Source organism: Oenanthe melanoleuca, chromosome 11 (genome assembly GCF_029582105.1).
Source record: "Oenanthe melanoleuca isolate GR-GAL-2019-014 chromosome 11, OMel1.0, whole genome shotgun sequence".
In the NCBI taxonomy this organism is placed as follows: domain Eukaryota; kingdom Metazoa; phylum Chordata; class Aves; order Passeriformes; family Muscicapidae; genus Oenanthe; species Oenanthe melanoleuca.
The window spans coordinates 96,662-109,723 of record NC_079345.1 but is presented as its reverse complement, the minus strand read 5'-3'; the positions used below and the strand labels follow the sequence as shown (position 1 = coordinate 109,723).

Here is a 13,062-nt window from a genome sequence, read left to right as displayed (position 1 = left end):
AAGGAGTTGGGAACTAATTGGAGAGATGGAAAGCGTTCTAAAATATCTGAAAGAGATTGCTACCCTTAAGCCATCTTTAATATATGGATAGATGTTTCTAGAACTCCCCATAGCCCCACTCCCCTTTAATTTTTTGGAGAGTGGATGTTTGTCTGCCTAGGAACAAAAAAATACTGCACATTAAATGTGGAGGGCTGTTCTCATGGGATCAGTAAGTATTGATCTCTTCTTAATTAAAAGGTAACTGTATTCTTGTAGCTGGATTTGGGTTTTTTTTTTACTTCCTTCACTAGGTGAAGTGACTTGATTTTCTTGGTTTTCTGTCTCTTGCCCTAGGCGTGCGATGGAACTGAGTTTTGCTCTTGTTAATGGGAACAATGTCCGTGGAATGATGAAGGAGTTACTGTATTTCCTAGATTCTTGTGAACCAGAGTTCAAAGCAGACTGTGCATCTGGAATATTTCTTGCAGCTGAAAAGTATGGAGTTGTTTTACTTGCTATAAATTTTTGGTATATCCTCGGGATTGTGAACACTTGTGTGTTGTTTCTCTCCCTGCTTGCTCCCAGGAGAGAATGTGTCAATTTATTTCTTCTGTGTTGGCCCATTTATGTGTGGTTTGTCAGTTGTAGCCCTCTCTCAGTATTGGTGTCCTTCCTCATGAAGCAGAGGGCCAGGGAGTGACTGAAAGGGGAGGTTCTGATGATGGTGGGTTTCTTGCTGGTGTTGAAGACTGGTAGTTATTGCTCTAACTTGTTTTCTTAATTTTGTCAGATATGCTCCTTCCAAGCGCTGGCACATAGACACAATTATGAGAGTCTTAACAACGGTAAGTGAAATTGCGTCTCTTGTGTGTGACTGCGTAACGTTTTCTTAAATCTGGAGGAAGTTACTCACCATCAAGTTGGAGATGGTTCTAAAGGCTGGCAGATAAAAAATGCTAAAATACATAGAGGGAGTGAACTTATGCTTACTGAGTTTACATATTTCTGACTGGCATCCTTGGATCACTTTTTTTTAGAAGAGCTGTACTGTTTCAGAAACACACAAGAGTAACAGTGTGTAACAGTGTTTGTTCTGCAGTAATCACATCGGTTTCTAAGGACAACTCTTGTGCTGTCTGATTTCAATATATGTTCCTGTCAGAGGAGAGGGAATTCAGCCTCAAGTGACTGGCAAAGAGAAAGGGGGTGAAGGAGTTTCTTGGAATTATTCCAAGTTTATCAAAACTTGTTATGAGACTGTGTCAACAGGCGTATAGTTCACCTTCTTTGGGTTTAATTATTACTCTTTATCTACTTGATTTTATCTATAAACATCATAGCAGAAGTGAAACTGGAGTAGTGCTTTGGCAACCAATGGAAGAGATCTTGGTAACTTGGCTAGGCAGTGTGTTCTGTCAGGCAAAGGAGTGGGAAAAGATTTAGCAGTATGAGTGTTCAAATTTGAGCAGTTCATCAAGAAGTAGGCCTGACTAGGATGCTTTTTTGTCATTCTGAAACAGAGAAGCAGATTCGCCTGAAGTGCAAATTAATTTCCACTGGAAAGTTGGCTGTGAGAATTGCTGTCAGATGATTTTCTTCAGTAGAGTAATTGCCTTTTCTTGTCTGCTAGATAAACTGCTCATAAAGTTTTCATTTCTGCACTCTATCCTCTCTGTTTCACGGTATTTGTAGTGTGGATTTCTCTGAGTATAGTTTTATTTTTTGGTAAGTGTGCTGTCCGGTACTTCTTCCCCCCTGAGGTTGCTCAAAGTCAATCATAAAGTGTCCATGGGTGGGAGGGTTGATTTTTATTTCCAGGTGCCTCAGTGGTTTTGTGAAGGGTATCACAGCCGCCATGTGTTTCTTAAGAAGGTCCATATAAAACCTAACAATTGTTCTTGCAGGCAGGAAGTTATGTTCGTGATGATGCTGTTCCCAATCTGATCCAGTTAATAACTAATAGTGTGGAGATGCATGCCTACACTGTGCAGAGACTCTACAAAGCCATCCTTGGAGATTACTCCCAGGTAAAACCAAATGCAGCCAGCTTCAATTTCTTTATTGTACTGCAATAATTATGCATGTTTACTAAGCATCTCAGGGAAAGCCAATATCACATGGCTCCAGAGGAGATCTGCTAAGCAGGCACACCTTCTGTAAGTTCGTGTTCTTTTTGGTTTCTCCAATTCTCTCATGGAATTCTTGATCTAATCAGATATTCCTATTTCCCCTGCTGTGGAAGGCTAAGCTTGCTCCTGGAAATGTGGATGGTTTAATTTATCATGCAGGCAGCCATTTATCTCTGAGCCTTCTCTGGTTTTTCTTCCAACAGCAACCCCTGGTACAAGTTGCCTCCTGGTGCATAGGAGAGTATGGAGATCTTCTGGTGTCTGGTCAGTGTGAAGAGGAGGAGCCAATACAGGTACAGCTTGGGAAGGAGCTGCAACTGGACACAGCTAAAGCTGGATCCTCTTGATGCTGGCTGAAGGGAGTGCTTTCACCAGTTCCCTAGCACTGATGTCTGTGATGGTTATGGACTGTAGACAGGAACCTCCTTCCCCTGCTGCAGGCATGGACTGTGTAAACACTGGGTGTGTGGAGTGCTGCTGCAACTGGCAGAGTGGTGTGGTTGCAGTGCTAACTGATTTGGAAGAAATCTGCTAGGGTCTTAGCAGTGTATTGCAGCCATAGACTCGCTCTTCAATATGCAAAATGGGAATTGTATTTTAAAACTCATACCGTAAGATCTCCACCTTGGGTGCATGTCTCTCACACTCTGCACATAATACTACAGCCTCAGAGTTGTAGAAGAGGTGTGGTGTGGCCATTAGGCAAGGGACAGGTTTTTACAGTATGGTCTGGAAGGCTTACTCTAAGGTCCTCTCTGTCTTAGCTTAACCTCACTGTACCTTTTCAGGTAACAGAGGATGAAGTTCTTGATATTTTAGAAAGCGTCCTGATATCTAATATGTCTGCATCTGTGACACGAGGCTATGCTCTCACTGCCATCATGAAGCTTTCCACAAGGTTCACCTGCACTGTCAAGTGAGTTCCCATTGGTGGTATACTGCACAGGGCTTTGTTGCAAATATACTGACATAAGTTGGCTTTAGTAGGAGTATTCCTTGAACATGTTCTGCTTCTGTGATTGACAAGAGTCACCATGTTATTCACTGCCTTTCTCAGTCCTCCTGTGCACACAGGATGGAAGGTGTCTGCTATGGGTATTCTCTAGGGATGCCCTCTGCTGTGGGGTCTTAATCGTTTCTTGAAAACTCCTTGTAGGGAAGAGAAGTCCTTACTTTCAGTTGATGGTTCTCTCCAGTCCCTTTTTCAGATGATAGAGAGAAAAATAGCCTTGTTTCCTGTTGGGCACTTCTCAGTGTTGGTAGTTGAGCTTTTTCATGCTATACCCTAAGGTGATGTATTAATCACCTGCTGATGCTTTTGTGAAGGGGCAGTTTATATATGGATGTTACATGGGTACTGATGTTTTACATGAGTTGCATGGGACTCCTGTTGAACAGAGTCTAGGTAGCATCTTCAGGATGACAATGCTAATCCCCCTTGCTTATTGTTGCTAATTCCACGGTGTTTGTTTTCCCTTGCCCAACAGTCGCATTAAGAAGGTAGTTTCCATCTATGGCAGCAGCATTGATGTGGAGCTACAGCAGAGAGCTGTGGAATATAATGCACTTTTCAAGAAATACGATCACATGAGGTAAGTGCTGATAGAGATTTGGTGTTAGAAAAGGATCATTATCTGCTCTGATCTCCTGTGGATGACAGTGTGCTGTGAGAACTTGGTGATTTTTGTTAGGGTTACAGAGGGACTAGAATCCTTCCCGTTCTACAGGGTTAGTGAGTGTTTTAAGGACTTAATGTGTTCTGTGTTATGCTTCTGTGATCAGAGACTCTCTGTGCCAAAGCACTTGTCCTGCTTTGAGCCTGACCTTCTCAGGTACTGAGGGGAAGCAGGAGACAGAAGGGCTTGTTTGTCTTTTAGCTATCAGCTAGTGTATTTATACTGGCACAGAATGCCAGGAATTGCTTCTGACCACCTCAAACTGTCATGCAGTCTTGCAGTTCTCCTGCATTGGAGCTCAAGTGAAAAGGCAGGTTATCCCACATATATCAGCTCTTGAATGTCTAAGTATTTGGATTGGGATCCAGGAAGATGGCACAGTGTAACTATGTCAGCTTCTTTCAGGCCAGCACTGCTTGAGAGAATGCCAGTAATGGAGAAAGTCACCACAAATGGCCCTGCTGAGATTGTACAGACCAACGGAGAGACAGAGACAGCAGTACTGGAAACCAAACCCCCACCCTCTGGATTACAGCCTGCTAACCAGGTAACAGAAACTGACCCAGGGTAAATTTCCACTACCTGTCAGACCAGTTCTGGCCAGTGCCAGCAGCAAGCTCAGACCATCTCCCTTGTCCTCTCTGCTTCTCTTCGGTTTCTGACTGGTGATGATTTTATCATTGCTCTGCCCTGATGCCTCTTGTGTCCAGAACAGGTGTGTGGGACAGGTCATTGTAGGCTGCTCAGGAGCAGGGTGGGATTATATCAGTTGATTATGATGCTAATAATGCCAAGGTTGTGCATTTGATCGTCTTCTGGGCCATTTGCTTTGGACTCAATGATTGTTCTGGGTCCCTTCCAACATATTTTCTGATTCTCTTACCTGTCTTAGTGTGCATGAACCCAGTCCTTCCCTATCTCTTTAGTCCCTCAAACATAGAAGCTAGATTTCTTGTGGGGCGTGAGATCAAAGAGAAACACTGGCCATCAGCTCTGGTGGTCTTCAGTTTGAGAACAAATAGAATACACTGAATTTGCAAGGGAAAGTAGCAGAACGTTGAATATATGTAAGTATTACATCCACTCTCTCATTAGGCAAATGATTTATTGGACTTGTTGGGGGGAAGTGATATAACACCTGTAATTCCCACTGCACCTCCAAGCAAGCCAGCCTCTGGTGGGGAGCTGCTTGACCTCCTGGGAGACCTCAACCTAACAGGTGAGCAGGCTGCATTTCTTAAAAGTCTACATTCTCATCCCTGGGATGGGGTGAGGGTGGGTTACTTCTTCATTGTCTTTTAGGTAATAGTTTTTACACTTACTCTTACCAAGATCCATATTAGCATACAGATGGGAGTCAGGATATAAAGTCACAGGTTGATTCTGCACAATTAGCTGGTGAGACTTGAACATTTTCACACCTGAGTCTGGGAATGCTGTGAGCCTTTCCAGAGAGGACTCTGAGAGTGAGGAATTAATTCCATTTGAATGCTTGCTAGTGCAAGAGGAGCAAAGCAAAGAACAGGAGGATAACACAGGTAATTTATAGAACTTCATGTAAAGAAATGCAATATGCAGCAGTCAGTCTTCGGCAAAGGAATAATTACTCTTCATTTCCTGACAGCAAAGTATTAATCCTTCAACATTTCTTGTAGGTTCTCCAGTAGCTGCCCCTGCACCCCAGATAGCACAGCCTCCGTTCCTGCTCGATGGACTTACTCAGCCTCTCTTCAATGATATTGCTGCAGGTTAGGGACATGTAAATCCTTTGCCTAAGGTGCCCCAGCACCCAACTAGAAGAGGAAGCAAGGAATAGTAAAAAAATAAGTCAAATAAAATAAATTTTTAAAACATTCAGAAGAAGGGAGGCAATTTGAAAGTGTGGCATAGATACTGGAGCACAAGGGGGTGTGTTTAATTTTCAGAAGAATCTGGGGTAAATGCATACTATAATGTTGAGAATGATCTCCAGATTCTGTAGGTATGTTGCTTTTTTGTTTCCTACAGGAATCCCCTCCATTACTGCATACAACAAGAATGGGCTGAAGATTGACTTCACCTTTGAGAGGTCAAACACCAACCCTAGTGTCACTGTAATCACGATACAGGCCTCCAACAGCACAGAGCTGGATATGACAGACTTTGTTTTCCAAGCTGCAGTACCAAAGGTAGAGCCACTTAGGGCAACTACAGTGAGAAGTTGTGGGCCAGTTGTAAACACTTCCTGATTGGTGCTTTTAATGTAGATAGAAACTTGCAAGGTTAGCAAGGCAGAGAACTATTCCAAGTTTCTTTTAGTGCTCAGTTTGGTCATCTTTTTCCAGTCTGAGAGTATGTGTTGTAAATGCAATAGAACACATACTCCAATCAAATACGGACCACTTCTGCTTGGACAAAATCATGTTTTGAAATCACCACTTCGTAGAAAAATGACTAAACTTCAGGCAGAAAAAACATTCAGGTGAAAATCAGTATTTTGGAGACACTAATTGTACCCTGTATTAATTTCTAAGAAATATACTGTGTTCTTTGGAGCTATGAATACATGAAAACAAATCTTTGAAGCTATTAGGTGCTTATAAAAATTAAAATGAGTCACAGTATGATGGTTAATGGCAGTCCTCATTTAATGAAATGAATTCTTCCCTCTGAATTCAGCTGCAGCGCAAAATGTGAGAGACAGATATTGCCTAGTTTATAGCAGAGCAGACTATTGAAGCAGCATGTGACTGGAATGCTCTCCAAATTTGGGAAATTGGTATTTGCTCTCCAAATTTGGAAATTGGTATTCCTCTAAAATGGATTCAGGTAGGTTACACCTACCATGGGAAGGAATCAGGGAAAGAGCAGGCCTCCTGAAGCTACAGGTGTGCTGACTGTTCTTCTGAGTGCAACACATGGCAGGAAGCATTGCTGCTCATCTTGGTACACTGCAGTAAGCCCTCACCTCCTGTTATTTGTTTTACCTGGATTGTACTTGCATAGAAAGTAGGTGGGCCAGTGAATGTGTTGTTCTTAGGGAACAGCAAGATAGGGAATTAAAAAACTGATTATTCAGGGCCAGAAATTGAACTTTTAATATTCCTTGCTTTCTTTCAGTGCAAACAAGTCACTTCTTACTTGATTATGCATTGAGTTGTTTTCTTTTTGTCCTGTTTTCAGACATTCCAGCTGCAGCTTCTGTCTCCCAGCAGCAGTGTCATCCCTGCATTTAACTCTGGGACCATCACACAGGTCATTAAAGTCCTGAATCCACAGAAGGTGAGTGATTCCAAGAAGAATTGTTAGATACTGTCTTGTAATCATTCATTTAGTGCCAGCCAGGGACGCCTCTCTGATGGGAGGCAGGGAGTGATGGTAGTGAATGATGTGTTTTTCTTGGCAGTCGCTTCAGAGTTAGGAAAAGGTTACGAAAAATGTAGAAGGTTCTGGACACAGGTTTGGTCCTCTATTTGGTTATACTGCTAAAACAGTTGAACAGCTTTGATACCTTGAGTTCATTCACATCTTGCATCACAGTGGCTGTTAAGTTTTCATATGGCCAGAGGACCATCACCTAGTGTTTCTGTGGGTTATAAAAGTGATGTTTGGGAGGCAAGCATCCTGACACATAAAGATATTCAACACTTGTTCTTCCTATCTGCAGTGGTGTTATTTAAATACTTCTACATAAAAAAGCAGCTTAATCCATATTCTTAAAATTGTCAGGTGGTCTCATTTGTCGCTAATGTGATGAGCATAGTTTTAAAAAGTTGATGGAAAGAATCTTTAGGTGTGATGTAATTGTAATTCCATTTGTTTTACAGCCTTCAGAGACAGGCTTCAAGACTGGGATGCAACAGACTTGAGGGGAGGGAGGGATGTGGCCCACATTTCCTCCTTAGGAGGATTTGCAAGTGCTCAGATGGCATCAGGAAGAAAAATAAAATTGAGATCACATTTCCTCCTTTGAGACAGTCTTATGATCTTAAATTACTCTAGGAACTTAAAACATCTGAAGTTTTTCATAGGTTAAAACTTATGTACTGCTCTAGATGTAAAGACTTTCTGCTAGGTTGATGTGGAAGTGAGAAAATAATTCACAAATTTCACCTCAGGTTTCACTGAATGGCAGTCTTCTAGTGCATAGTTTTTGTGGTTTCTATGCATCTCCCTTTATTTCCATGTAGTCTGCTCACCTCTGCCTATTAAGCCACAGGACTAATTATTCTGTGTCTTATAAACATCTGATGCCAGTTTATCTGTTAAGCTGTAAAGCATCTTTCAAAGATCACCTTAAAAGTTATTTTCTGAACTTTGAAGGATTTAGGTGTTTTCCTGTAATGTGCCAGAAGGGGACCCACAAGGTGAAACACACTTAGGGTAGTGGTATGCTGTCTTGTAGGAATGCTACAACTCTTAGGAACACTTCAGAGTACAGAAGTGCAAAATAGAGCCATCATGCTGGATTGAGACTAATGGCCAGTTTTCCAAAACACCAAATAAGGCAAAAAGTGACAGTGATGATGTTGATCTATTAGTGATACAGCATCTCTTCTTTATCCTGAGCCTAGCTGAAGCTGTCATTATCTTCCTTTCTTCCCTCTGCTATCCCTTTTGTGTATTTGCCTGTAGGTATGGAGAAAAGAGACAGAAATGGTCAACTTTTGGCTTTTTATTTTTGGAATTTTTTTTGGGGAGAGGAGAATAGGGAACCTGACTGGAGCATGCTATACTCTAGCTGTTTATAAGGGCCACCTAGTATCTGGGTGACAGCCAAAGACAGTGTAAAGTGACTTCTGAGCTATTCCATCATTTAGTTACAGCAGAAGGTAATGTTCTTGGAGATTCTGTCTCCTGTCTTTCATAGGCTATTTCCTTCACAGTGCCACTGAGCTGTGCAGTACTTGAAGTTTCCAAACTGCTGCATTGAATGGACAGCCCCTCTCTCCTTGCAAGCAAGTGCAGTGCAGCAGAGTAAAAATCTGCTTTCTTCTGTTGTTAACTGGAATTTGAGGGTGGTTCATTTTGTATTTAAGGACTTCAGTGCTTGCAAGAGCAGGACCAGTGCAGACACAGATGTGGGTAGAAGCTGTTCTGTAACTTTCCTAAGAGCTTATACCTGATCTGAGAACTACAGTGACCAATCAATGCCCCACCAGACTGAGCATTTATCTGCAGTGTCTTAGCTCCCCCTGCACATACTCCCAGCAAGTTCCTGCAGTCAGGAAAAGTCTGTGTTGAGTATTTGTGGGGTGGGGGGGAATTGGATGAGGTGGGAGTCTGACCTTACATGAAGACCTGAATTTGTTTTCCTTGTGTTTGTTTCCCCCTTTTCTCTTGTAGCAACAACTACGTATGCGGATCAAGTTGACATATAATCACAAGGGCTCAGCAATGCAGGATCTAGCAGAAGTCAACAACTTTCCCCCTCAGTCTTGGCAATGAGGCTCTGGCACCATTCTTACTCTCATCCCACCCAATCAAAAGAACTCTGGGAAGAAGGTTGTGATCCTTGGCAATCCCCCAAACTGCACCATGGGCATGGGGAACAAATGAGACCTGCTGATGAGGAGGAATTTTCCTGAAGTGATTGCTGACTTTGAAGCATATCTGTTAAGACTAATCTCTCCTCTGCTGATGAGGCTGGTGGCTTGTGGAGGCTACTGTGCACTTCCTCACACATGCATTCACAGCCAGAAGCAACATTCCCTTCTCCCCTTCCCCACCCTCCTTCCCTCTCAAAAAGGAATACAGCCTGGTTGGAAGAGAAGTCTGGAATTTCTAGCAGGGAAACTTTCTTCTCTCTGCAGCAAGTGAGCAGCTGCTCCTTCTTTCTGCTGTCTTTTTTTTTCTCTAGGGTGGGTAAGGTGTGTTGCCATTCATTTCTAACTGGATTCCTTCAGGCATTTTCATCTGGGACTCAGATGGGGACTTGGGGAATGTCAGGCTGCCCTGCCTCTTTCTTCTTGTATCCCCTAGGTCTTAAGGGGCTGGAGGCTTCTTATGACCTATTCAGTGCATTATTGTATACACCCACTTAGTTATGTGCTGCATACCAAGAGCAAGTGAGGCCTTTGGAGTTCATCTGCAAACCTGGGAGTGCAGGAGAAGAGGTGCTGGTAAGAGTTGGTAAAATTGCTTTGGTGCTGTACTTGGAAATGAAGCCCTTAGACCTGAATTTTTTTTTCTTCCATCAGTAGCCACAGCCATGCAGATTCAGAGTCTTCTGCAGCTTCCCCAGAAAGTGAAGTGAGTTATGAGAGATGTAGAGATAAAAGGAGCAGCTGGTTTTTACCACATACGGTTTCAAAGTCTTTCAACCCGTTAGTTGTGGTTTATGGGTAGAAAGACACAATTTTGTAGATCAGTTTTTGGGCAAAGGCTTTGCTCCTGCTAGGAGACTCATCAGAGACTGTGCTGCAAAGTTGTTCTTCCTGGTTATTCCAGAACTTCTCACAAATTTTATTTCCAGAGCCTGTTGTAGACCCCCCCGGGTTCCATTTGAGTTTCTTCTGACTGGGATATTTGTGTTGTATCTGTAATATTGGCACTGAAATAAAGACCATGCAGTTTAAAGAGACCTTTTCCCATTTTTTTTGCTTAGTTGATCCTTGCTCCCGTTTCAGAATAATGTGCCAGTTGAGGTTCAGACTGACAGTAACTAAGCTGTGCTTTGAACAGGAGGCAGCCGTTGGAGCATTTGGGTCCAAAGATGCAGCTCTGGTTGTTCCCTCTGAGCTCGCAGAAAGCTGTGTTCATGACGGCCCAGGGATGGCCCTGGGCAGCTCGTGGGAGGTGCTGCAGTTTCTGGGCGGTCTTTTGGAGGTGATGTGTAAGACAAAAGCATAGTGTGACAAACTTCAGATGTTGAGTGCTCTTTGGGATATATCTTCATTTGTCAGTGTGCTGGTAAGCTGAAGGTTGGACACTTCTGCTTCAGTTCTGTTCTAGGGCTTTCCAGATCACTGAATATTCTGAGTGCAAGCTTAGACAGAGCTTCTTGTGTCCACAGAAGTGCTAACACTGGGCTCCAGAACTTGCCAAAAATACTGCAAGAGTGATCCACAGTGTACTTAGGGAAAACTGAAGACCTGTTGTGCCCTTGAATTGGGAGCAGGAGGCCACTAAGGGTTGTTCAGTCTGGTCTGATCTTAACTGTATTAAGCAATATAATGTAGGACTGTCACTGATCTAAGTGCTGGGCTATGTGTAAGTGGAGTAAATTTATCTTCTCTTGAAGGGTATTTTTGCTACCCTACCGATTGAATTGGTTTGGGCCTTTGGATTAGCAAAGTGTTTTTTTTCTCCTGGAACTGGCATCGGTGTAGGGTTATAAAATCTATAAGAGCAATGTATGATTTCCATAAGATTAACTTTGGGTTGTGTAGGGTCATGCCTTGGCTATCAGTGGTGAGATAAATCCTGTGTTTAGCTAGATGCATCATGAAGCAGGCAGTTTTACAGGAAATGGCTGAATCAGGGTCCATTTCTGGTGCTGAACATTTAGCTTAATTGTTTTCACTGCAGTTGTGGCTATTCATTGCCCCACTGGCTCAAACACAACGTTGATGACTGAGCATGTTAAATCTATACCCCAGTGAGCTCTGGGGGTGTCCCAGATGAAAAGCTAATGGGAGGTCTTTACCTTGGTTCCTGAACTCCTCATAAGCTCTCCCATTCTCTTCACAGAGTTGTACATGTTCACTCATACTGAAAGCCAGCATGCCTCACTCTCCCTTTGGTATTGCTGGAAAAGAGCATTGGTACAGGAAATTAGATGGGAAGGAAGAAGAAAACGGTCTCTCGCCTGGCCACTTTGTTGCAGCAGAGTTGGGAACAGTGTATGTTGTCCCTCTTGCTGTGCTTGCTTTCTGTCCCCTAGAGCAGCTGGGGTTTGCTGTCTGTGGTAAGCTTGCAGGGTAAATTCTTTCTGTGTTCTTGGCTCCTTCAGCCACCCTTGCACTGTGTCTGTGGGGAAATAGACATTTCGTCATGTATGTGAGTCGAGCTGGGGGAGGCGATGCGTGTACCCAAAACATGTTTTGCAGGAAGCCATCCCTCGACTATGAAGAACTCTTTTGTAGCAGCCAAACATTCCAGTTGTCCTTGGAGCTCTCCCCTCCTCACTAAGGGATGAATGCTGACAATACACAAGAAGGAAGGCCAGGCTTCACACCTTCCCCTGTCTGCAATACCAGATAATGCTGCTTGCTCCTTCAGGCCATGTGCATTTTGAGCTCTGTGCTCCTGCTGTGGTTTTCCTCTGGAGAGTACTCACACAGCTGAGGCACTCCGGGCACACGCTGAGTCCTCTTCCCGCCGGTTAAATGCAGCAATTCTTACAGGTCTGGTCAATGTTTTTCTTGTTCCAGTGTAAGGGGGATATAAAGGCAGCAAGGTACGGACTTTATGGCTGATCTTACTAGTATCTGCATGGGAGGCTTTGGAACTGGGAGGCACTGGATGTCTTTTTTTCCAAGTGAATGTATTTTGGGTTAAAAGATGACAGAAACCAGAGTGGCTGTAATGGGCCTGAAGGGGGAGGAGACATGGAAAGGTCCTTTGGTCCAGGTCTTGGCACAAAATATGGCCTTGAACAACTTACTGAAGCAATAGCAGTGAGGGGACTGTCTTTACAGTAACTTGGATCTATAATTCAGAAGATGCTGAAGCAGCTGGGAAAGGTACCAGTGCCTTCCCTAAGGCTGGTACTAGCTGTGAGCCGTGGCAGCAGTGACGCGGTGCACTTTTATGTGTTCATTTTCTACTTGGAGGCTGTGAGGGAAAGAGCTGCTAGACTGCTTCCCTTTTAACTTTCAGTCTATTCCTGTATATTCTTTTTTCTTTCTTAATGTTGTAATTTAAATTTTATACAGAGCCCCATCCCACCTCTTTGACAATATAGAGAAAAAAAAGGCAAACAAAAAACTACTGAAATGCAAACCCTCAACAAACGCACCAAATTTAAAGTGAAAAACATGCTCTTTGAGGCAGGGCACCTGTTTGCACTCAAAATTCTGGAGACCTGTTTTTGAGATGTGAAAAATTTAAGCAAATGCTGAGTCATAGGTGAGTGAGAAGCTTAACAGATGTAAACATTTACATGGGATGCATTAGACTTCTGCTGTGTGTATTGTCTTTTGGTTGAATCAAATTATGAAGTGACTAATAAAATAAGTCAATATTCAATGATTTGAAACTGTGCCTTGTTGCTTTCTGCTAACAGTGGGATAGAATGTTTTGATTCTTAATGTTTGACCATAGCAATGTCAGATAATGCAAAATAATAAGGC

General features: G+C 43.0%; 1 protein-coding gene across 2 annotated transcripts in view; it reads left to right on the top strand.

Annotated features, from left to right (window-relative positions):
• AP1G1 (adaptor related protein complex 1 subunit gamma 1) overlaps positions 1–10,349 on the top strand; it is a 34,882-nt gene extending 24,533 nt beyond the window's left edge. Inside the window, exons 12-23 of one of the 2 annotated variants that reach the window (XM_056500673.1) lie at positions 337–477; positions 773–827; positions 1,887–2,009; positions 2,315–2,404; positions 2,900–3,027; positions 3,599–3,703; positions 4,193–4,334; positions 4,883–5,006; positions 5,443–5,535; positions 5,795–5,955; positions 6,950–7,048; positions 9,113–10,349. In XM_056500673.1, the coding sequence (XP_056356648.1) occupies positions 337–477; positions 773–827; positions 1,887–2,009; positions 2,315–2,404; positions 2,900–3,027; positions 3,599–3,703; positions 4,193–4,334; positions 4,883–5,006; positions 5,443–5,535; positions 5,795–5,955; positions 6,950–7,048; positions 9,113–9,214 (1,363 nt within the window). In that variant the 3' untranslated portion in view covers positions 9,215–10,349. The remainder of the gene's footprint in view (positions 1–336; positions 478–772; positions 828–1,886; positions 2,010–2,314; positions 2,405–2,899; positions 3,028–3,598; positions 3,704–4,192; positions 4,335–4,882; positions 5,007–5,442; positions 5,536–5,794; positions 5,956–6,949; positions 7,049–9,112) is intronic. The other variant, XM_056500674.1, reaches the window with a different exon arrangement.
• The last annotated feature ends 2,713 nt before the right edge of the window (positions 10,350–13,062 follow it).